The following is a 23,412-nucleotide window of genomic DNA, read 5'->3' as shown; positions in this document are numbered from 1 at the left end:
CTTCAAATGTCTATTCTCCTTTTCTGGAATTCCTGTATGATGGATATTGGGATTTGTGGGTTTTTTCCTTCAATGCTCAACTTGATAACTTCAAAACCGAAACAAAACTTTCCATCTCCTTATCTCTCAGTGTTGCCTTGTAGACAAGTTCTTCATCCTAATTATTTGTCTCATGAATTAGCTTTTATCATTGGCCATTCTGTTACTCAGCCTGCCTATAGAGTAACTTCTTTCAAAAATGTATTTCATGCACGAGATTCCCTAGTTGGTCCTCTTTCATTGCCGCTTGCTCTTGTTCATAGGTGCCTGTTCTCTCTTGTCTTTATGAGGATATTCAGTGTCTTTCACGGTCAGATTCTGGCTGCCCCGTTGAGTCCTGTTTCCTGGGTTGTTATTTCTTTTTTCACGATGTTGGTGCCCCTCCAATGTCTGCTGATTCTTGATGGTGAGATCAGTCTGTTAGTCGGTATTTCTTGCTAGACTATCAGTTCTTCTCCAAATATTACTACTGTAATGATTTCCTTTCTTTTCAAAAGATAAGAAAAAAACCGAGAACTACCCAGAGATTCAGGGGCCCGTGTGTGCCAAGTGTGTCAACCGCCCTTCAGCAGTGGTTCATGGAGCTGTCACAGCTGTGACAGGGGGTGGCAGTAACATGCCAGCCCTGCATTCCAGGTTGTAATGGCACTTGCTTTGCTTGTCTCTTTGTTTCCTTATGTTTAAATGGAATGCCCCCTCCCCTTAAGGCCAGATTGTCAGTTTGGGGGATTTCACCCGGGAACCTGTAATCTCAGGGAAGCCTCTTACCGAATGAAGGCACGTGTAGAGAATTTACGGAGAACGAAAGTTCGCTTGGATGTTGGCCTGCTTTGTGCACAGCTAGGCAGGTGCATGTCAGCACCCACACCCACTCGTGGGAGGCAGGTACCTCAGGGAGCTAGATGAGGCCACGAGACGATGCCTGTGGTTTAGAGCAGGGTCCTTATCACGGGAGAAAAGAGATCCAGTGAGGGGATGAGGAGCAGCTTCCGGGACAGTCAGGTGAGCAGGTGAATCCCGCACAGGTGGGTTGATGGTCACGGCCGACTAGGCAGAGGCAGCAGTGTAACCAGACCCCTGGGCTCCAGGTGCAGGCCTGTGGGGAGGAGCTTAAAAACGGGACATTATTTATAAGTACATTTGGCTGTTGGTGGTTTTGAATCTCCTTTGAGATGGGAAGTATCATAACGGACTCTGTGTTTTAGGAGGATGGTTCTGGGGTGGATTGGAGTGGGGTGCAGCGGGGGGGGGGGTACCGGGAGGGGCCTTGATGTCCCATCAGAACTCTGTCCTCTGCTCCCACCGTACCCTGTCCTGCTCCGACAGGGTGTCTCCACGGTTGTTTACGACCTGTCTCCTGCCCCGAGCCACGTGAGGGCGGGCTGGTGGTCCACTCGCCTCCAGAACTGCGGAGACGTGGCTGAGCGTGGAGCCCCCGTGGGGATCGGGAGGGGGCGGCCGGTTGGACTTCGCAGAGCTGGGCGGATGCTTGCACGTATCTGATGAGGGAGACGGAAAACCAGAGATGACCGTGGGGCTTGGAGCTTGGAGTCTGGGAGACTCAGTGTGTCAACAGCAGAAGCAGGAAAGCCCACAGAAGAGACTCACTTCTGGGGAAAACCATCAGGTCAACTTGGGACGTGCTAAGGGTGGGGTACCGGGGAGACTCAACAAACAGCCCGTTTCCCCGTTTCGGTTCTGAACAAAACATGACATAAAGCAAAATGTGCCAAAACATGGTCAGGATCTGTGAGGAAGGCTGGGGGAGTGTGGAGCTTAGGCTGAGAGCAGGACGCACCTGCCAACGAGCCTGAACCGGGTGATGTGCTCACCTGGTCACAGGTGTCCCCGTGCGGGAGGACCCTGCCCCTGAGCAGCAGTGTACCCTCTGGGGGGTGCTCACACTGAAGGGACAAGGGGACGCCGACTCGTGTGCCCAAGTTTATTCTTCCTGAGAGTACTGGCCAGACAAGGGACGAGAGAGGCCAGCACGGGCGGTAAGGGGCAGCAGAGCAGCCATGGTGGGTCCTGGGGAGCCCTGGGCACCAGAGGGCAGACTGGGAGCCAGCCCAGAGGGATGGAGGGAGAGAGGGACAGACGCATTCCCGGAGGGAGCGAGGAGGCAAGGAAGCAGAATCCTGAGAAGAGACTTGGGGAGGGAGACCTAGAGCCAAGGGTGGGAGCAGGTTGGGAGGAAGGGATGAAATCCCCTGGGGTTGGGGTGGGAAGAGGGAGGCCAAGGGGCCTGGCTGGCGGCACAGACGAGCAGCTTTCTCTGGTCGTCCCTCTGTACAGATACTGGAACCCGGCGCTCAGAGCAAGGTCCTAAAGGCATGTGACTTCTTCCACAGGGGATGCTGGAGAGAAGGGGGACAAAGGTGCACCAGGACGGCCTGGAAGAGTCGGCCCCACGGGAGAGAAAGGTACCTGCTGCCCCTGGGCCCCAAGGGCACAGCTGGGGCACCGGCTCCTGCGAGAGCTGTTGGTGGGGAGCGGGGGGTGGGGGCGTTCGAGAGGAACCCGACACCTGTGTAGGTCTCAGGACTGAAGCAGGGCACAGAGAGGGCTCTTTAAACGGCTCCCTGGTTCTGGCCTGCCCGGCACCGAGAAACAAAGTGCCTCCTGGGAGGTGTGCCTAACGGGATGGTTGTGTGTATGGAAACTCAGCGCTCGCTTGGCCTCACGTGCAAAATGGGGGTCATTTGTGATCGTTACACGTATAAGTGCAATTATGAGGGTGTGCAAACAGTGATGGAGGCGTGTGAACAGTGATGGAAACAGTCATGCAGGTGTGCAAAGGAGAGAGAGCACAGATTTGGGTGGGGTATGGGGGGTTACACTGTGGCCTCCCATTTTTGGCTAACGGACCCTAGTCACCTTGAATCTGTTTCCTCATTAGGAAAAAAAATAGTGTCGTTCAGCCTGCCTCCTGGGGTTGTGCTGAGGCTTACAGAAAATAGATCCTACCTAAAAAAGTAGCTACGTGGTACATGGTGATGTCAGTAAATGTCATCATTAGGATATACTTACTTTTGCTGCTTTAAAGTTTGTGAAATCCTTAAAACCTGTGTTTGGAAGTGCTTTGTCAACACCTGCACACTATTCTGTGAGAACAGGCGCTGAGATTATCCATCCCATCCCCACCCAGCCTCACGGCATCGGAGCTAGGTGGTTCTTGTAACAACGCAGATAAAGGTTGTTATGTTTTTAAGGCCATGCACTGTTTTTTCATTTTTAAATTTTTATTTTCTTTTAATGTTGGTTTTTATTTTTGAATTAATTAATTAATTAATTTTGGCCACGCTGTGAGGCATATGGGATCTTAGTTCCCAGACCAGGGATCGAACCCGTGCCCCCTGCATTGGGAGCACTGAGTCTTAACCACTGGACCACCAGGGAAGTCCCAGTTTTTCCGTTTTCTGAGGTGTGATTTACGTATGTTCTCCTTTGAGAATGTACCGTCAATGAGGCTGGCAGCTGCAAATGCCTGTGAAACCCTGGTCACAGTCAAGATCCAGAGTACTTCTGTCCCCACCATCCCTCCATCAAGCCCAGGTGCTGATTTTTATTTCTTACTTTCCCTTTATTCATAACAAATTAATTACAAAATAAAAGAACTGTGCTCCTGGTTCAAAGTTCAAAACATACAGAAATTATTCACAGTGACCAGTCTCCTTCCCCTCCCCACCAGCAGCCCTCCCCACTGACAGCCACTGTTAGGTTTCTGTATCTTCACAGAGATACTTTGTAATGGCCGAGTGAACTCTATTCTTTCCTGCTTCTGTACAAACAATTGCAAAATGTATGTAATGTTCTGCATTTTGTTCTTTTCACTTATGCGTGTACTTGGGAGATCATTCATTCTACAGGAGGACATGCAGGTTTTGCTTGCTCTCGCCTGGAGACATTGTGTCCATTCTTTATCTAAGTGGTCTCCTATTACTGCAGATTTACAGTTCCCTAGGGCCTTGCTGCAGTGAGTGAGTAATCTTGTAAATGTCATTTTTAATGTGCACCAGTACAGCCTGAAGATAAATTCCGGACAGAGTAATTGTTGATCAAAATGCACGTGCATTTGAAATGTTGGTGGATATGGCCTTCCAAAATGATCGAATCCATTTACCCTCTGTTTATTGAAGCTCAAGACGGCCGACCCCTTCACCCTCCCTGCCTCAGAAAGCTGCCGGTCTGGTAGCCGTGGAAGGTCACATCAGTGTGGCTTTAACTTAGCCTCTCTTATCATAAATGAAGTCAGCTTATTTTTCAGGTGTTTAAAAGTCATTGGTATTTCTTTTCTTCTTTTTCCTTTTTGAGGATTGTATTTTCCTGTCTTTTTAAAAACCCTTCTTGGGTTCTTCTTCTTTTTTTTTTAATTTTTATTTAATTTTCGGCTGCGTTGGGTCTTCGTTGCCGTGCGTGGGCTTCTCATTGCAGTGGCTTCTCTTGTTACGGAGCAGGGGCTCTAGGCGCGTGGGCTTCAGTAGTTGTGGCGTGTGGGCTCAGCAGTTGTGGCGCACGGGCTTAGTTGCTCCATGGCATATGGGATCTTCCCAGACCAGGGATCGAACCCGTGTCCCCTGCGTTGGCAGGTGGATTCTTAACCACTGCGCCACCAGGGAAGCCCCCCTCTATTGTCTTGTGAGCACAATGTCACATCTCACAGTTAGGAAGCGAATATCCCCCTATTCTGGATGGTCACAAATTCATTTTCATGACGCCATTTCATTGATTTTTTTTTTGGCTGAACTGTGCAGCATGTGGAATCTTAGTTCCCTGACCAGGGATTGAACCCACGCCCCCTGCAGTGGAAGCGCGGGGTTTTTGCATTGATGTTTTTTCAAAGTAACGATGTTTGAGCTCAACGCACACGCAGCAGGAAATGCCTAATTTCATGCCAGTGTGGACCCTTGGCTGCTCTCTCATCTCCATCACTAGTGTCACCAACATGTAGCTCTCTCATTGCTCTCTCATCATCATCATTCTCTCTTTTTTTTTTTTTTTTCATGGTTTATTTTTTCATGTTTTATTCATATGTTAAAGAATAACAAAAATAGTAACAACTATTTTGTCAAATATCTACTATGTACAAGACATTGCCAGACACAGAGAGATATTTTTCATATATTTACCCAGTCCTTTAAAATATCTGCAAAGTATGTAGTACTATTGACTTTTTAAAAAATTTTTAAAAAGAGTACCTTAAAGAAGGTAAGTGGGAGTTCTGTTTGGGGAACTAGAAAACCAAATAAACCTCCTTACCAAAAGATCACATAAAAATATGGGCTAAAATAATATAAACATCTGTGAAAGAGCAGGGCTTATAACAAACTGAGAGAAAATTCCACCAAAAACAAAGAGGGATCTGAATCCACAGGAGTAAGTGTACATCATCATTCTCTCTTATTCTCACTCCTGAAAAGGCAGGACAAGCACGCAGAGACTATAAACGCTGTTATAGCGTCTGAATCTCCTGACGAGGATGAACGTTGCTGGGAAGGCAACAGCCTAATTCATTGCGTTTTCCTGTCGGTAACCACCAAGTTGAGTGTTGTTACGTGATGAGATCTCGGGGAGGCCACCTGGAGCCCCCGAGTCACAGGGGGAGAACAGATGTGTGGGCCCTGGAGGGTAAATTGAGGCAGAAAGCTGCGGGGCAGTGTGGAGGGGAATTTGGGCTGGATCGAGAATCTGTCTTGTTTCAAGTTTTTCTAACATGTAACAGTAAGGTGTGCTCGTGATAGAAAATTTATATATATATATATATAAAAGTGGTGAGAAAAATCAGGCATAATAAAATCAGCCAGAGATAACCACTTATTTTGGTATATTTCCTTTTTCGGGGTGACTTTTCTTGCTTTGTTGTAATTATTTTGTGAATATAAGTTTGAACCTATTTCTTAAACTTAATGCCAAATTTTAGTGTAAGTATTTCTCATGCTATGAAATCATTTTGATGAATGTCTCCTATCCATGGGTAACTTAAAACTCCACTGGGAGCGGTATGTCCGAGAGCAGAGTCCTGCGTGTGATTAGGGCAGGAGAGAGGAGCCTGGGCCGGCCCTTTACCGTCCCACTGACCTGCCTGACAAGGAAGCTGCCAGGCCAGGAGGCGATGGGGCAGTGATCACCGGCCTTGCCAGGGTCTGGCTTCGCCGCTGACAAAATGAGCAGGTTTGGTCTGGGGTCTTTGCTACTTTGTAGAGTACAGAGAACAAGTCAACCCAAGTGGGATATATTTGGATTATTGCATAGTGGGATAGTTATGTAGAAATCTAGGAAATATCCGGTTTTGGATGACCTTTAAAAAGAGGAGTGGCCATGGCATGATAGAATATAAGAGAATAAAATAGGATACAAGAACAGACATGTGATTCACTAAGATATTTACAAAAAGACAAAGAAAAAGGATGGAAAAAGAATTAATCAAAATATTAGTAGTAGACATTTCTGGGTTATAGGATTACGGACCTTTAAATTTCCTTCTTTAAATTCTTCTTTACATTTTCTCCTGTCTCTATCTTTGGTGTTTCCAACAATGTGCATGAACTATACTTTTGATGTTAACAGGTATTTTGAAAGGTTGCTGTGGCTGTGACCCTGGCCTGTTGGCGATGTAGGCTCACCTGGAGGCCCAGGTGAGGGTTTGTGAGCTCTGGCGGTCTCGCACACACTCACGGGGTCAGCATGGCTGCACCTGGGCTCATCGGAGCCCGGAAACTGAGAGCTGCGGCCAACCTCAGAAGCGCTAGCGCAGGTGCAGTGTGGCGAAGCTCGAGGTGGGCCGTGCTCGGGGCCCCAGGTGTGCTGGGAGACCACCTCAGCTCCAGGATGCCCCAAGGCTCCTCACTGGACCCGCTCTCCCGCCGGGATGCGGGATTCTCCCGGCCCCCTTCCCGTCCTCCTGCATCCTGCTTTCGTGGAGGCCTTCCCAGCAGTGCCCTGCTCTTAGCGGATGGCAGCTACTGCCTGGGGGCCCGGTCCCCCATGCAGAGAGGTGACCGCTGCAGGGCGGGGGGCTGGGGAGACTCGCCTGGTTTCTGCCTCAGCTTGGCTTCTACGAAGAACGGCAGTGGGCTGGACCTGGGTACCTGTCCAGAGGCTTCTGAAAGGGGTTCCTGGGATGAGGGCTCCGGGGCGGGAAGGGCAGGGTGTGGGCGGGGCAGACCCGCTCAAGGCCAGCCGTGCCGCTTACCAGCTGTGCTGGCTTCACACCCGCGCTTCCAGCCCGTGAAGGCAAAATAATAACGTGGTCGCTATCAGTCCCTATTGCTTATTAAAGGATGAAAACTGGGAACTTGGGAGCAGCAAGCCTGGCGCACGGTGGGCCCTCGGGCAGCTGCCTTGTTCCCACTTCCGAGCTGTTCCAGCCCCACGCCCACCGGCATTGAACCCAAGGGGGGCCTCGCTCATCCCAGACAGCGGCCCTTTCACGAGGGCCCCTTCAGAGTCACCTGGGACCTTTCAAAAATGGTTATTTCCACTCGAGGCTGTGTTGATATTTCCCCAGGCACTACGTTAAGCCAACTTAAATCCTCAGTTGTACGTTTATGGAGTGCACTTACATCATTCACACTTGATTTTCATTGTTTAGAAATTATTTTCACCGGAATTATTTTTCCCCTGTGAATTTTCATGGACTCCTTGAACAGTTTCTTTTTTTAAGAATCAATTTTATTTATTTATTTATTTTTTGGCTGCGTTGGGTCTTTGCTGCTGCGCGTGGACTTTTCTCTAGTTGCGCCGAGCAGGGGCTACTCTTCATTGTGGTGCACAGGCTTCTCATTGTGGTGGCTTCTCTTGTTGTGGAGCACGGGCTCTAGGCGCACGGGCTTCCATAGTTGCAGCACACGGGCTCAGTAGTTGTGGCTCGCGGGCCCTAGAGCGCAGGCTCAGTAGTTGTGGCGCACGGGCTTAGTTGCTCTGCGGCATGTGGCATCTTCCCGGACCAGGGCTCGAACCCGTGTCCCCTGCATTGGCAGGCGGATTCTTAACCACTGCGCCCCCAGGGAAGTCCTCCTTGAACAGTTTTAACGTTTTATTTTTTACCTACCTCACATCTTCCCAACTCTCGCCTCTGCCATCCTGAGCTCTTCTGAGAGTGTCATATTTGCACCTGGTTGAAAATTTCAGCTCTAAATTGTATAGAGAGGACTCTCCCATCAATTTTTAGTTAATGACAATTTATCCCTGTGTAGTTTTAGCCAGCGTCAGTTTTATTTGGTGTTGGTTATTTCTACCAGTAACATTCTTTATGAAAGTGTTAGAAGACTAACTTTCTTGCTAGTTTATGAAAAAGCGTGAGTAATTCCCTGCGGATAGTCCAGAATTCCTCTCTGGTGTCCCATCTCCCTGGGTTTTTGCACATTTCCGTTTCCCCCGCGGGACCATTTCCTTCACTTGCCACCTAGCTCCTGACCGGGGTGTTCACGTCCCATCAAGGACCTGGCCCTTGGAAGGCGCTCAATCAATTGTTTGTAAAACATCTTGACATTCAATGTGTTGGGATGTCTCTGAAATCTGTGGGTGGCCTGTCTGCGGCTGAGGTCGCAGCTGGGCCTAACCTGCTCCTCCGCAGGTTCTAGAGAAGTCTGCGGGCCGAGGCCTCTGCACACGCCAAGCTGGGTTCATTCCCTGCTGCCTACTGAGCAGACAGCTCTGCTCTGAGGATGCTTCTCAAACCATGGGGACCAGCTGGGCCTGGAGTTAAAATGCAGCTTCAGCTTTGGTTGGGGGGGCGGCCTGAGACGGGGCAGGTCCGTTGGCCGGCGCCGGGGCTGCCGATCACCCGGTGCTGCGTGGGGTGGGATTGCAGGTTGATCGCGAGGATCTGGACACCCTCCACCGGGCGCCCTTCTCACGTCAGCTTCCACGGAATGCAAGCCGCGTCGACATGGGGCTGCTGCAGGGGGGCTTCCTCTTCCGCTGATTTGCCTTGTGTTGGGGGGTGGCCTCTGGTCACACACTGAGCAGCGCCCCTGCTGAGAGCTCAAAACAGCTGTAGGAGAAAGCGCCAGAAAGCTGACGGCTGCCTTTTCTGGAATAACAAAGACAAGCCCAAGGGCCCGCAGAGCCCCCGCTGTCGCTGTCCATTGTCCTTTATTGAAATGAGAGCTGTCCCCACACTGCCAGAGTGCACGCTGTGTGCACACAGCACAGAGCTGGCTTTGCTGACACGACCTGCTAAAAGCGTGTCGTCCCAGCTTTCAAGGCTCCTAGTCCCCAGACATGCAGCTAAGAGGCCGCCGGGGCCCTGGGCGCAGAAGCTGGGGATCCACCTGGCCTGCGATGGGGGAGGGCGACCCTACGTCAGGACGGGCTTTCTGGGCTCTGTAACGTGCACATTATCTCCGTTAAAAGTTGCTGAGGAAGCTGGATGCCAAGTGCTCTTTCTGCCCTGTCTCCTCTTCAGAGGACGCTGTGAGATCTTCATTAAAATTAATAAGAATTAGCAGCCCGCTGCGCGCTGCCCCCGTCCCTCGTGCACGTCCCGAGGACACATGTGCGCTAGCACACTTCTCACAAGCGGGACGGGATGGGAAGGGCTGGCACCGAGGCCACAGCTCCCTGGGGAGCCACCACCGCCAGCTCTGGAGACTTAAAGGGACCGGATCTGAGTGCGTCTGGTGCGTTTCCAATCATCCCACACCAGCAGGGTGGGGAGATTTGTTTGGTTTTTGCAAAAAGCTTCTTGTCATTTGGAGAAGCAAGAGGAGGCGGGATGAAGCCAGCAGGGCTCTTGTTCAGATCCAGTCTCCTCTAGGCTGGCAACCACACTGCTTTCCTGCTGCTTTCCAAGGAGTGTCTGCGAGTTAAAGCAAGTCAGCATCGCAGACGACCTTGGGCTGCCCTCAAGTAGAGAGTGTGTGGGCATCTCGGGGAACTCAATGGTTCTTGCTTTTTCTTCTTCTCCAACACACCCCAGAGGTAGAATATTCCTATTAGGAACGGCAGCCCACACCCTTGACCTTGTGTGCAGGGGCCTGCTGTAGGCTCCTGCTTCCAGCTTTCAGCCCGAGTGCTGTGAGGATGAAAGGTTTGCTTGGTGTGTGTTTGTATGTTTGAACATGCTGTTTGTGAGTATGTGTGCATGTATGTGTGAATGTAGATATGTGTGCATGTGTATATGTATATGCATGTGTATGTATATATGTATATGTATGTGCATATTTGGAATGCATGTGTGCATATGTATGGGCGCACATATGTATATGTGTGCATATGCGTATGTATGTATGTGTATATATGTATGTGAATGTGTATATGTGCATGTGTGTATATGTATGTGTATGTATGTGAATGCATGTGTATGTGCATGTGTATATATGTGTATATGTGTGTGAATGTGTGTAGATGTGCATGTGTATATGTGTGTGAATGTGTAGATGTGCATGTGTGTATGTGTGTGTATATGTACGTGTATGTGTGTATATGTATGTGAATGCGTGTATATGTGCATGTGTGTATGTGTGTATATGTGTGTATGTGTATGTATATGTGCATGTGTATATGTATGTGAATGCACGTATACGTGCATGTATATGTGTGTATATGTATGTGAATATGTGTATACATGCAGGTATGTATATGTGTGTATATGTGCATGTGTGTATATGTGTGTGAATGTGTGTATATGTGCATGTGTGTATGTGTGTATATGTATCTGTATGTATGTATATGTATGTGAATGTGCATATACATGCATGCATGTATATGTGTGTGTATATATGTACGTGTGTATATGTGTGTGTACACGTGTGTGTGTGCATGCGTTGCCCAGCACCAGCAGGCACCCACAGGTGGTGGCTGTTGTTACTCTGACCCCCCTCTTGGGCAGGACTGACGGCTGGGAGCCGTGCACGGCGGGGCGCTGGCCGTGCTGGCGGGGGTGGCCGTCCGCATCAGGCGCAGCTGCCCCCAGCGCCTAGCCTTCTGCACAGAGGCCCTCTTGTGAGGTCATCAGGGGGTGTTGCGAACCAGGTCTCCTCCGGTCCGAGGGCCCGGGCCGTGGGCCCCGAGGGTGCAGGGCTGAGCAGGGACAGGGCAGGCCTGGCCCCTGAGCGGCTCCTCACAGGTGAGCCGGCACCCCGGGAGGCTGGGTGTCGGCTCTGTTCTCTCTGGTTTCCTATTTCCCACCTTCTGGGCCCCGGGGAGGGTCGTTTGTCTCCCACGAGCCTGCAGCATGCCCTCAGGCCCGGCCCTGGAAGTGCAGCCTTGGCTTGTGGCTGGGTGTGTGGAGACCAGGCCGCTGCCCCACAGCCGAGGTGAGGGCTCGGGGCCCTGGATGTGGCCAGGAGACCGGGGCCGATGTCCCGTGCTCAGCGACCTGAGGGGTAGTGCCACTTTGCAGGTGAGGAGCCCGAGGCCCCGAGGACTGGGACTCACCCAGGGCTGCGCGGGTGGAGGGCTGGGACCCGGGCCCGGGCTGCCCGATTGCAGGCTGTGCCCTGGGTCACTGGACACCAGTCGTACTCGCTGCAGGACTGCTGGTGGGTGGTACCACCCCTCTGATGCCAGTTTCTCTTCTGGGGCAGAGGGCAAGTGTGCCAGTCAGCTGGGGCTGCCGCAACAAACATGGCAGATGTTTATTCTCTCAGCCCTGGAGGCTGGAAGTCAGAGACCATGGTGTCTGCGGGGCTGGTTTCCCTGAGGCCTCTCCCCGTGGGGCGCAGATGGCCGCCTTCTCCCTGTGTCCTCACGAGGCCTTTCCTTTGTGTGTGGCTCGCTGGGTGTGTCTTCCTCTTCTTACAGGGACACCACTCCTATCGGATTAGGCCCTCAGCTTTCTGACCCCATGTAACCTTAATTACCTCTTGAAAGGCCATCTCCAAATATGGTCACATTGGGGGTTAGGGCTTAAACATAAGAATTTTGGAGGACACACAATTCAGCCCATACCAGGTGGTAATGGCAATAACACTGTGAGGTTGAAATCCATCAGTACATGTGGACGCGCTTTCCTGGCACACAGTGTACCTGGAAGTATTCTAATTTATCTCTGAAAGTTGGAAAAATGAGCAGAACTGCCCCAGATTGCAAGCACCTCTATTGCTAACTCCAGTTTGCTCCTGGCAGCAGCAAGCAGTGGGTTACCATGGAATCTCAACCAACCTCCAAAGAGGGCTGCCCGCAGGGTCTGGTCCAGTCCTGCTCCAGCTTTGGGGCCCCTGGAATCACCCAGGGATGTGTTAAAATGCAGATTTTGGTGCTTGAGCTGGTTGGGCCTGAGGCTCTGCATGCTTGTGCAGATCCAGGGGGGTCATGGGGGACATGGATCGCTCCTGAGGAAGCAGCTTCCCAGCTCGGAGGGTCTGCCTCCAAATGACAGTTATAGTGGCCAACAGTTACGTCCGCCTGCTACGTGCCAGATGCCCTTCCCGACGGTGCTCGCGTTTCCCTCAACGCCCAGTGAGATGGCTCTGTTATGGCTATTATTAGCCCCATTATGTAGGTCAGAAATGCACAGAGATAGCACAGCCGAATGACGGGGGGCGGATCGGCTGGGCCCCAGGGCCCGAGCTCTAAGCCTTGTGCACACGGCGCTGCGGGCCCGGAGTCTCAGACAAGCTGTTATTACAGGACACCACTTTGCAGAGAGAAAACTGAGGCGCAGGGAGGTTCAGCCTCGAAGGTAGAGCTGGGGCTGCCTGACCCCCAGCCTTGGCCTGCACGGGTGACCTCCTGCAGCTCCAACCTTCTCACATCGCAAACCGCAGGGGTCTCTGAGCCCGGTTCTGGAAGCAGCGGCACCCGCAGCACTTGGGAGCTCGACGGGGATGCCCCACCCGGACCTGTGGAATCCCCCCTGGGGCGGGCCCAGCCGTCCGTGGTGACGAGCCCCCCTGGGACTCCCACCCTGAGGTTTGCAGACCTGCAGCGCCTTCATTTCCCGCCTTGGGCTTGGGCTCGCTGCCTGCCCCCATCCCCCTGCCCCGTGAGCTGCTGGCATCCGATTGATTTTCTGTACGTGTGCCTGGTTTCTCGGAGCCCCCTATGGCAGGGGCCACGTCCCACACTCCTCCAAGGGCAGGAGCTGGGCTCAGTACCTGCTGGGGGCAGGTGCCACGTGTCAGCAGCAACCTTGGATTAGTGGTAAAGTTCGGCTGTGCAATTGAGAGATGGGCTGAAAGCCAGAGGCTCTCCAATCATCCTCAGGTTATGACTTATTTACCACAGCAGGATGTGTGCTAGACCCTGACTGCATCCTTCGGCAGATGCAATGAACCATGAATTAATCGTCTGCTAAGCGGAGAGATTTTGTGCAGGGTCGGGGGGTGAGGGGGCAGCACACTTTACCAGTTGTTTTTGATCGCAGGTGTTTCCCCTCCAGGGTGCTCCTCCGAGCCTGCTTACCCGCTGCCTGTCTGCTTGGGGCGGCAGGAGCCGTCTGGGTGGGAGCAGGGAGGTGGGCAGGTGTTGTTTTGAGTTCCCCTCTGCGGGGAGGGGTCTCGGGGAGAAGTGACCCCAAGGTTGGTAGGAGGCCCACACTCCGTTCTCACCTTTTCTAGGTGGAATCTTAGCAAACAGCAGACTCTTCAGGTGATTGGTTTGCACTCACACCCAATCTGCCCCAATCTGCCCATTAAAACGTGGACCAGACTCCTCTGCAGTGTTGGGTCTTCTGAACGAGGAGGCGTGTTCCCCGGGCAGGAGGCCACTCTCCAGACTGGCGACCCTGCCCCCCTCCAGTGGGAGTTCAGTGGGGTCCACGTGCTGGGGACCATCCACCCAACTCATTACTGTAGGTGCAAACCCCTCGGACTCTGTGTCTCTGCCTTCCTGTCTGAAGATAGGGTTGGGTTGGGGGTCTCCGAGACCTCCTCCCGCTCTGGGCACTCTCTTCGTGGGACGGCCCGATGGAGCCCGGGCTTAATCCAGTTTGTCAGGTCTGCACGTCCCCGTAAGGACGCCACAGCAAGTGTCCCAGCAGACCCTGCTGAGACAGCGTGAAAACAAGCCAAACCACCCCATGATTTGGCGAGATGTGAAAGTAAGAAAAGCATGAACACGGAGGTCGTCTCGACACTTATCCTGCTCAGCCCAGCTTCCCCAGGGCTCACGTTGACCCCAGGACCTCAGGAGGGGCACGACGGAGAGTTAGGGACGGGAACGCTGGCCTTTTGAAGGAAAGGTGTTCGGAAGGAGGCTGGCGGCCAGGGGCCCTGGAACGACAGCAGTAGCCGAGCGTGCGTTCCAGGGACGCGGGCTTTTCTCTGGGACACTTTGCAGAAGGCTGAGCAGAGAGTCTGCGGTCATCTTTGGGCTCAGACCACGCTAATGGGCTCGAGGGTCCGGACAAGTGGCTCGGGGGCCATAGCCAAACACCACAGACACGGGGGCTTAAACCCCTGACTCTGATTTCTCACGGTTCTGGAGGCAGGGGTCCCAGAGCAGGCTGTCTGCACGGTTGGGGTCTGGGGAGGACCCTCTTCCTGGCCTGCAGACGGCCGACTTCTGGCCGTGTCCACAGGTGGTGGGAGGGAGGATTCCAGGCTGTTCCTCCTCTCATAGGGGGACGCATCCCGCCCCCATGACCTCCTCTAACCCTGACCCCCTCCAGATGCATCACGTGGGGGCCAGGGCTTCAGCCTCTGAATCTGGGGGGCACGGCGGTCCACAGCGGGCGGGGACAGCGGTCAGGCCTGCCTGGGGGCATGATGCTCCCGTGGGGGAGAAAAGACAGGGCGGGGAAGCTGAGGGGAAGACCTCGGGAGAAAACAGTTCAGACGCTTGAAGGACTGTCTGTGGACGGGGAAGCTGAGGGGAAGACCTCGGGAGAAAACAGTTCAGACGCTTGAAGGACTGTCTGTGGACGGTGCATCTCTCTGGCTGCAAAACCAGAACTGCTGGGTGCACGGAGCAGGCGGCAGCTTTCGAGTTCCTGCAAGTCACTGAAGGAACACTTCTCTACGGCTGGAGCTGCCTCAGGACGGCTGCGCTGGGGGGGTGCACTTAGAGCCCCAGGGGCCTCTGTGGTCCCGTCTGGCCCAGGAGCTGAATATCCTGTTCCTCCTCCGGCGATAAAGTAAAGCCCCTCACCATATCCTCAGAGTGGAATATTTACTAAATAAATATGTATTTAGTAAATATTTTGGCATGTATCACTGCAAGGCAGTGCTTGTCAATGATTTCAGCGCTACTTCTTTTTCTGGATTACCAATAGGGTGAGTGCAGTTGATTGACTGACTGGCTGACTGATTGAAAACTGTTTTTTTCCTGTTATCTTTTCCCTCTCACTGCTCTGCCATTTTCCTGTTAGAGAATTAATCAGGTTGAAATGCTGTCATAACGTGACACAGAAAGGCTATCTATTCCTCGACCCTGGAAGGACCAGTCAGGAGGTTGAAGCAGGGCCGGGCTGTCAGGGTGGCTGAGAGGGGAGGGCAGGGCCGGCCCGGATGACGGAGCCCAGACGGAGCCGGTACCCGACCGCGGCCGCCCCAGCGAGCCCAGCGCTCCCCGTCCTGCCCAGCCCTGCAGGAGCTGTCTGCGCCCGGGGTCCTGCTTCCTCACCTCCCGCCCCAGCCTCTGAGGCCCTCCGGGTCGTCCCCGTCCTCATCCTGTGGCTTCTCTGGGCTCCTTCTGACAGTTGTCGGCACCTCCCTCCCTCTCTCGCCTCCCCCCTCAGCCCAGCGGCTCGCCTTCCTCAGTGCGGTGCTCCAGGGTCCCCGGCCTGCTCTTCCCACGGGGCGCCTTCTCGCTGGGCCCCCTGGTGCAGGGCTGTGCACGCGGGGCCGCCGGGCTCCATCCCCACCCCAGACGCGGTCCCCGCAGGCCTGCCGGACACCTCTCCGCGCTCGTCCCGGGCATTTCGACCTCAGGGTGCCGTCGTCTTGCCCCTTCTCCCTCCTGCCCCCCGGGGACGGGCACTCCTACCCCCCAACGACCAGGCCAGAGGCTTGGGCACCACCGTCCCCTTCACCCTGACCCTCCCTCACGCTGGTCATTCAGCCGTGGCCGTTTCTGCCTTCCAGACGTTTCTCAGTCTGGGAATTTCTCCCTGCCCTCCCGACACCGCTTCCCTGGGCCGCCTCCAGCTGGTGCTGGTCTCGCCCCTGTCCAGGCCTTGTACACGTGTGACCAGAGGCATGGTGACGCGGTCCCGGCTGGTGGCTCTCTTCTGCCCAGCTCCCGGAGGCCTCCTCAGCGCCCTGGGCACCTCCTGTTACAGTACTAGCGGTGTGAGTTACCACCGGCCGCTTGTCTCCCCGACCCCCCGCAGGCTCTGAGCCCTGTCCCTCCTGTGTCCCCAGCATCACGCACCGTACACGGTGTCCGGGGCAGGAGTCGCCTCGTGGCAGGACCAGGTACTTGACCCGGGCAAGCGCTTAGCCCCCGTGAACCCCATCTGCGCGATGAATCCCTCCTGTAACCAAATAAGAGAACATGTGTGCACGTGCTCTGTGCCAGACACTTCACCCTTGTGCGGACGTAAGCCGGCTTTGGGTGGGGCGTCTGCATTTCTGCTGTGGTTCACCCCTCAGCCTGTGTTCTGCCCTCCGACCTCGACCTGGCCTGAGTTGTGGGAACATCACAGAACTAGGACTTGCTTGCTGGCCGGAAGTGCTCAGTCTAAGGCGCTTGGTTGAGTTGAGGACATGGGGATGTACCGCATGGCCTCCTCTGTTCTGCAGTGTGTGTGACTTTAGGGGAGGTGTGTCTTCCTTTGGGAAATACATCAGCAGGTGACACGTAGAACCTTCTGGGGTCAGTCGGATACCCGACCTTGGAGAGGTTAAACAAGAGTTGTAACGTGTCCGGTCTCCTTGTCTGTGTGTGTGCGTGCGTGTTCACGTGGGGTGACACACAGGAGGTGTACTCATTACCTGTGCCTCGACCAACTGTGATCTCATTGCTTTCCACAGGAGACGTGGGTGACAAAGGACAGAAAGGCGGCGTGGGGCGCCATGGAAAGATTGGTCCCATTGGTTCTAAAGGTACTTCCGGCACACCTCCGCTCACGTCCCCTCGCAGGCTCACCGCCCGGGCGCGTAGAGAGCAGCTGGTGGTGTGTTTATTTTGTGCGCTTTATGCACGATAAGCTCTGTGCCAGCGTTTGCGTTCTGGGATCGATCGGACTTGACTGGGTGTCAGCAGGTGGGGGGCGCTCCCTGCCCCTCGGGGTTCCCGTGCTGCCTGGGGGAGAACCAGGAGCCCCAGTCAAGCAGCGGAAGGGCTGGGCTCCCGACACGCTGTCCGTCCTCCTGCAGCTCGGGTGACTCAGACCCTCTGAGGCTGGGGGGTCACTCCCCGCGAGCACGGCGGGCAGGAGGGTGACAGCGGCGTGGAGGCAGCGCCAGTGCCCACGCGACCCCGTTTGACCTGCACCACCCTGGAGGGTGGGCAGCTCGGGAGACTGTCCCCAGGGCAGTTCAAGGGTCGCTCAGCATCGCCCGGCTCTTCCGCGCCCCCCGCCCCCCATTCCGCACTCAGTCAGCAAGCGTTTTCTGAGCCCCTGGCTTGTCCTGCGCCCGTGCTGGACCCCAGAGGGCTCAGGGTGAAGGAGGCGAGGGCCCCCAGCCCCGTGAAGGGCTCCCTCAGGTCCTGTCATGGGTGCTGGCAGCAGGAGACAGAGGTTGGGGGGCTGGGGGCTGGGAGGGAGTTTGGCTGTGGTCTGCTCTGCCCAGCACGGAGCCCGCAGTCCTGTGCCCCATCCCCCTGCCTGGGTCTTTGAGCTGTGAGTGGGTCCAGGTGGTCAGTTCTGATCAATGGCACGGACCTCCCTGGCCCAGCCCGTCCCTGGTGGGAAGGGTCCCTCAGCCAGGACCAAGACGAAGAGTGGGGCCAGCTCGGCGAGCTGCGTGTCTCCTCCCGGCAAATCCGTGGGAAACACCTGCCCCGTGGATTCATTACAGAGCACACAGATCAATATGCATGATGTAGAGAGGGATGCGGGTGCTTTGAAAAGCTTAAAAAAAATTGTGGTAAAATATTTGTAACATAAAATTTGTCACTTTAACTATTTTCAGTGTACAATTCAGTGACACTAAGCACGACTGCAATGTTGTAGAACCACCACCGCTATACATTTCCAAAATGTTTTCATTCCCCCAGAGAGAGACTCTGTCCTCATGAGGTAATAATGCCCCACACCCCTGCAGCCCCTAGCAGCCTCTAATCTGCTTTCTGTCTCTATGAACTTGCCTGTTTAGATATTTCATATAAATGGAATCATACAGTATTTGTCCTTTTGTGTCTTATTTCATTTGGTATAATGTTTCCAAGGTTCATCTATGTTGTAGCAGGTGTCAGAATTTCCTTCCTTTATAAGGCTGGATAATATTCTGTTGCATGGATGGACCACATTTTATTTATCCCTTCATCTGCTGATGGCCACTGGGGTTGTTTCCACCTTTTAGCTGCTGTGAAGGACGCAGTGGATACTGGCTACAAGTAGGGATGTGTGGGCTTTTAACATACAGCATGTGCTCTGGGTAAATGTCAGAGTCTCACCAGGGGACATCTTGCCAAGAAGGCCCTTACTGGGCTTACCTCACCTGATCTGCTCCATCTCTGAGACTGCCATCCTGGGTCCTTGTCAAGATGATCCTTGAGTCATTTTCAAGCCCCTGATGTTGATAAAAGAAAAAAAAGGAATCACTTGGTTGGAGACTGCCGAGCTCTCTCCATCCCCATCAAACGGAACATGACTCTCCAAGGATGTAGAAGTCGCTGCCCCTTCACTGTCCCAGGTCAGCTGAGAAGCTTAAGTTCTCTCAGGGGGAAGAAAGGTAGTGCTTTAGGAATCTTCCTGTGATTTTAAAATAAATATCCATTGTCTGATTTTAGAGCAGCTAGAAAGCTTTGTTGCCACGGTTTTCTCCTATCCCTTTGTTTCATAAGTTGGAAGAAACGGAGGGGCAGAGTGGCTGAGTCGTCTGTCTGTCCACGGAAGGCGGGCGCCCAGGTGTCCTGGTGGCTGTGCCCCGGGACACCTTGCTGCCTCTCAGAGAGGCACAGGGAGGACCGATCTCATCTTGACTCTGTTTGGATGAGGTAACCTCTAAGGTCCATCCGTCTCTGACGTTACCTGTTCTACCTGAATTTTCTTGCTGTGATGTGGGACGTGGAGAGACCTGGCGCTGGGTGTTAAGGATTTCTGAGATGACAGCGTGTTCTAGGAAACATGCTGCGTTTTCCAGAATTGACTTAAAGGATGCTCATCTGATAATCTCTGAAGTCCCGTGACATGTGGATGTTCCACGTCACATAAACAGAGCCTGAAGAGTCAGTCGTCCTCAGACCATTCCTGCCTACAGTTCACCGCAGGAGGAGGGTCTGGGAGAAAGCGCAGGGCACTGCACATGGAGGAAAGAACATTGTTACCTGGACGTTTTGAACTCAGGGGACACGCCCCACCCCTGCTTCGTGACTTTGGTCTTGCTTCTCTTTTCCAGGTGAAAAAGGAGATTCTGGTGACATAGGACCCCCTGGCCCTAATGGAGAACCAGGTATGGCATAAAGGGTCGAAGGATTTTTTAGAAATGTATTAAAATTGCACTTTTAAAAAGTATAAAACATGACATAAAACTTAAGAGGCTGGAAAAAGCGCGTGTAACTGACACGCCTTCCTCGTGTATCACACCCTCCTGTGGACTATTTCAATACTTGCTTTCCTGCTACCTGAATGTCTTCATTCCCGTTCAGGGCTGTGGTCTGGGCGCCCACTGTGTGTTATCATACCTCATCACGATCCGGCTTAGATACACGCGTCCTAAAGCGCACTTTCCTCCTTTCCTACTGCGTCTCTGTCCCCTTCTCCTGACCACCAGCTTCTCTAAGAAGCGCGCCTGTACTTTCTGGTTCACGTTCCTCATTCTGGGTGTCCTTGCAGCTGACTCCCCACGACCCTCCTGTCACCGCGGACCCCGGCCCAGCTCAGTGGACTTAACCGAGTTCCCTGCTGGCTGTCCCTCCCTGATGCCAGGAGACCGGGCCGCGGGCAGCCCCCGTCCTCCCTGCCTGCCGCCCTGTTGCCCCGCTTCTTCCTCTCTTCTCGGAGGAGCTCCGCCTGCTGCCCTTTCTTCTCTCTCCATGTGGCACAGCCTGCTCGCCGCTCCAACCCCACCCCTGCTCCCCCGGGTTCGGCTGCTCCTGCCCCCTGCCCACCTGCCCAGCACGCACCTCCACCCTGATGTCACCCAACCCCTGTCCCCGCCAGGTTCAGGCTGTCTATGCGCAGTGTCCCCCATCCCCCGCCAGACTGTCCCCCATGTCTGTCTGTGTCCTGTTCCCGCCACCATCACTCAGGCTCTTGTGGCCTCTCAGCCCCGTTACTGAAACGCCATCCTAATGGGTCTGGACCTTCTGGTCCTCGTCCCCACCACGTGTGACCACAGGAGACACTTCACAGATACTAGATTGAGGGGGAAGATACAGTGTCTGAGCCCCTTGGGTAGGCCCTTCCTGCGAGCTGAGGAGACCTGTCAGGTTGATGCCGGTTCCATCTCTCCAGCAAACATCAGTGTCTCAAACCTCGGCGAACTCAAAGACAACGTGTATCTCAGAAAAAGTTCCATTAAAAAAAAAAAAAACACCCCAATCACACCAGCATCGTTCCAGGTGCCTGCGTGTTGGGGAGTGTTTGGGTTCTAAGTGGCAGAGGGGGCTGAGAGTTTGGAAGACGGGCCAACACCAAAGAGTGTGTCCAGACTGGAAAGGCAGGCGGAGAGCTTCGCACGATGGAGTTTCTCCGGAAGAGGTGAGAGGTCCTGCACCTGTGCTCACAGAGTCAGAGCAGAGCGTGCGCGGGAGCCGGCGGTCCCTCCTGGTCCAGTGCAGAAGCCGAAGCCAGCAGCGCCACCACGGGCGACGGGCCCCCCAAACGCTGTGACAGCCGCGTGGCACTCTGAGAAGGTTCCTGCGCACGCGCAGCTCTTCGCGGCAGGAAGGTCAGGGCCCCCCGAGGGGCCAGGAGGAAGCACCTAAGCTGAGGCAGGGCGGCCATGCCGGGTGACTGAGCATCACCCCACGGGCCCAGCCCCACCACCGGCCTCAAACGTCTTGTCGTCTCTCCTCCCGCGCCGTCACTGCCCGCAGTCTCCCCGAGGCGACTGTCCTAGCCCCCTGCTCTCGCCCCCCCGTCTCGCCGCCATCCCGCCACTGATTTCCTCCTACGGCGACCAGAGCGAGCTTGTGAAACGTGAATCCGACCTTGGCGCCCCTGTGAAAACCCTTCCGCTGCTCCTTGCCCTTAGGGTCAAGTCTGAAGTCTCCATCGCAGCTCAGAGGCCTTCGTGTCTGTTGAATCATCTAGTATGTTGGGGAGGGGTACCCCCTCCTTCTCTGAGCCCGCCTCTGGGTCAGTCCCATCACACGCCGGGCGCGGTCTCCTCCAAGGCCTTCGTGTCTGTTGAATCACCTAACATGTTGGGGAGGGGTACCCCCTCCTTCTCTGAGCCCGCCTCTGGGTCAGTCCCATCACGTGCCGGGCATGGTCTCCTGCAAGGCCTTCGTGTCTGTTGAATCCCTTAGCATGTTGGGGAGGGGTACCCCCTCCTTCTCTGAGCCCGCCTCTGGGTCAGTCCCATCACACGCCAGGCGCGGTCTCCTCAAAGGCCTTCGTGTCTGTTGAATCACCTAGCATTCTGGGGAGGGGGTACCCCCTCCTTCTCTGAGCCCGCCTCTGGGTCGGTCCCATCACATGCCGGGCGCCGTCTCCGCAGGCATCCCGTGTGAGTGCGGCCAGCTGAGGAAGGCCGTCGGGGAGACGGACAACCAGGTCGCCCAGATCACAGCGGAGCTGAAGTTCATCAAACACGGTACGTGCTTCTCGGGGCGTCCCTGCTCCCGTGTCCCCCGACCCCCGCCCGGAGGCAGAGCGGCCCTGGGTCTGCTCCCCGGGCACGCGCGCTGGGCTGACGCCCCGGGTTTGCCGGGGACCCGCGAGCGCTCACCCTCCAGCCCCGTCCCTGCAGCCGTCGCCGGCGTGCGCGAGACGGAGCAGAAGATCTACCTGCTGGTGAAGGAGGAGAAGCGGTACGTGGACGCACAGCTGGCCTGCCAGGGCCGGGGCGGCACGCTGGGCATGCCCAAGGACGAGGCCGCCAACGGGCTGCTGGCCGCCTACGTGGCGCAGGCCGGCCTGGCCCGCGTCTTCATCGGCATCAACGACCTGGAGCGGGAGGGCGCCTTCGTCTACGCGGACCGCTCGCCCATGCAGACCTTCAGCAAGTGGCGCAGCGGGGAGCCCAACAACGCCTACGACGAGGAGGACTGCGTGGAACTGGAGGCCTCCGGGGGCTGGAACGACGTGGCCTGCCACCTCACCATGCCCTTCCTCTGTGAGTTCGACAAGGAGCACGTGTAGCGGGGGCCCCGCTGCTCCGGGGTCGGCGGGCGGCTGCCGGCTGCCACCGCGGGCGGGAGGCTGTGCCCGTCACGTGGTCCCCAAGCAGGAGTGCGGGGGCCCCGGTAAAGGCTCCTTTTCTGGATCTTAGAGAATGGTGCATGCTTAGGCGAAAAAGAAAAAAGAAAAAAAAAAGTGTTTCTGGGTATTATTTCTGAAGAACTAAAGTTTTATTATTTGTAGTGTAGACAAAATGTTCTTATGTAATTATTACTCAGAATTGCTCTTGGCTTTGTGCAAAGTATGAAACGAGATCTTTAAATGTTACAACAGTTAAGTACAAACAGTGGTAGTGGTAGTGAGGTCTTAGATGACTACCTTCCTTTTAATTTCTATATGGAAAAGAATCCTCAGCTTAGATCAATGCTTCTGTAAAAGTAGAAACAATTTTGCTTTGCTGCAAACCCAGATTTCAGGAAAAAGAAAAGTAAATGCTCCGAATTTGACAACTGAATGTGTGGTGTCTTCCTGTTCTCTCAATGTCTTCTCCAGCAGTATTCGTTATCTATTCCTGTATCATGGTCACCCCCAAACAGCGACTCGCGACAAAGCATCAGTGTCCCTGCAGGTCCTGTGGGGCGGGACTTCACCCAGAGCTCGGCGGGGCTCTGTCTCACCAGCCACGCTCGACCGTGAGGTTGCTGGTGGGATTCAGCGCCACACAGGTGGCTGGATCGAGGCCTGGGTTCCTTGCCGGGCACCTCTGCCCTGGGCACCTCCCCAAGGACCGCTGGCCGCCTCAGAGCAGTGTATGTGGCTGACTGAGGAGTACGCAATAAGTGATTTTAGGTCTGTTTGACGTAGACAGATAGAGCTAGTTATGATTATTCCTCATAGGGAGAGTATGAGGAAGGGGTATGCTATGTGTTCTGTCAAGGGTTTGAGCATGGATGTGATCCGTAGCATGCCGTAGCCCCCGAGTGTTAGTAGTACGGCTGCAAGGACTACGGAGCCTGCGACAGGGGCTTCTACATGTGCCTCGGGTAGTCAAAGGTGTAGTCCGTAGAGGGGTATTTTTACTGAAAAGG

General features: G+C 54.5%; 1 protein-coding gene across 6 annotated transcripts in view; it reads left to right on the top strand.

The window, feature by feature from the left end:
- Positions 1–22,838, top strand: part of COLEC11 (collectin subfamily member 11) — a 31,642-nt gene extending 8,804 nt beyond the window's left edge. For 5 of the 6 annotated variants that reach the window (XM_028162231.2, XM_028162229.2, XM_028162230.2 and 2 more), the window contains 5 exons: positions 2,391–2,462; positions 16,902–16,973; positions 19,434–19,487; positions 21,702–21,797; positions 21,954–22,838. In XM_028162231.2, the coding sequence (XP_028018032.1) occupies positions 2,391–2,462; positions 16,902–16,973; positions 19,434–19,487; positions 21,702–21,797; positions 21,954–22,345 (686 nt within the window). In that variant the 3' untranslated portion in view covers positions 22,346–22,838. The remainder of the gene's footprint in view (positions 1–2,390; positions 2,463–16,901; positions 16,974–19,433; positions 19,488–21,701; positions 21,798–21,953) is intronic. The other variant, XM_057558406.1, reaches the window with a different exon arrangement.
- The last annotated feature ends 574 nt before the right edge of the window (positions 22,839–23,412 follow it).

The sequence above is a fragment of the Balaenoptera acutorostrata genome, chromosome 12, assembly GCF_949987535.1.
Source record: "Balaenoptera acutorostrata chromosome 12, mBalAcu1.1, whole genome shotgun sequence".
Lineage (NCBI taxonomy): Eukaryota > Metazoa > Chordata > Mammalia > Artiodactyla > Balaenopteridae > Balaenoptera > Balaenoptera acutorostrata.
Note: the sequence above shows the minus strand (reverse complement) of the source record. Positions and strands in the feature narration are given on the sequence as shown.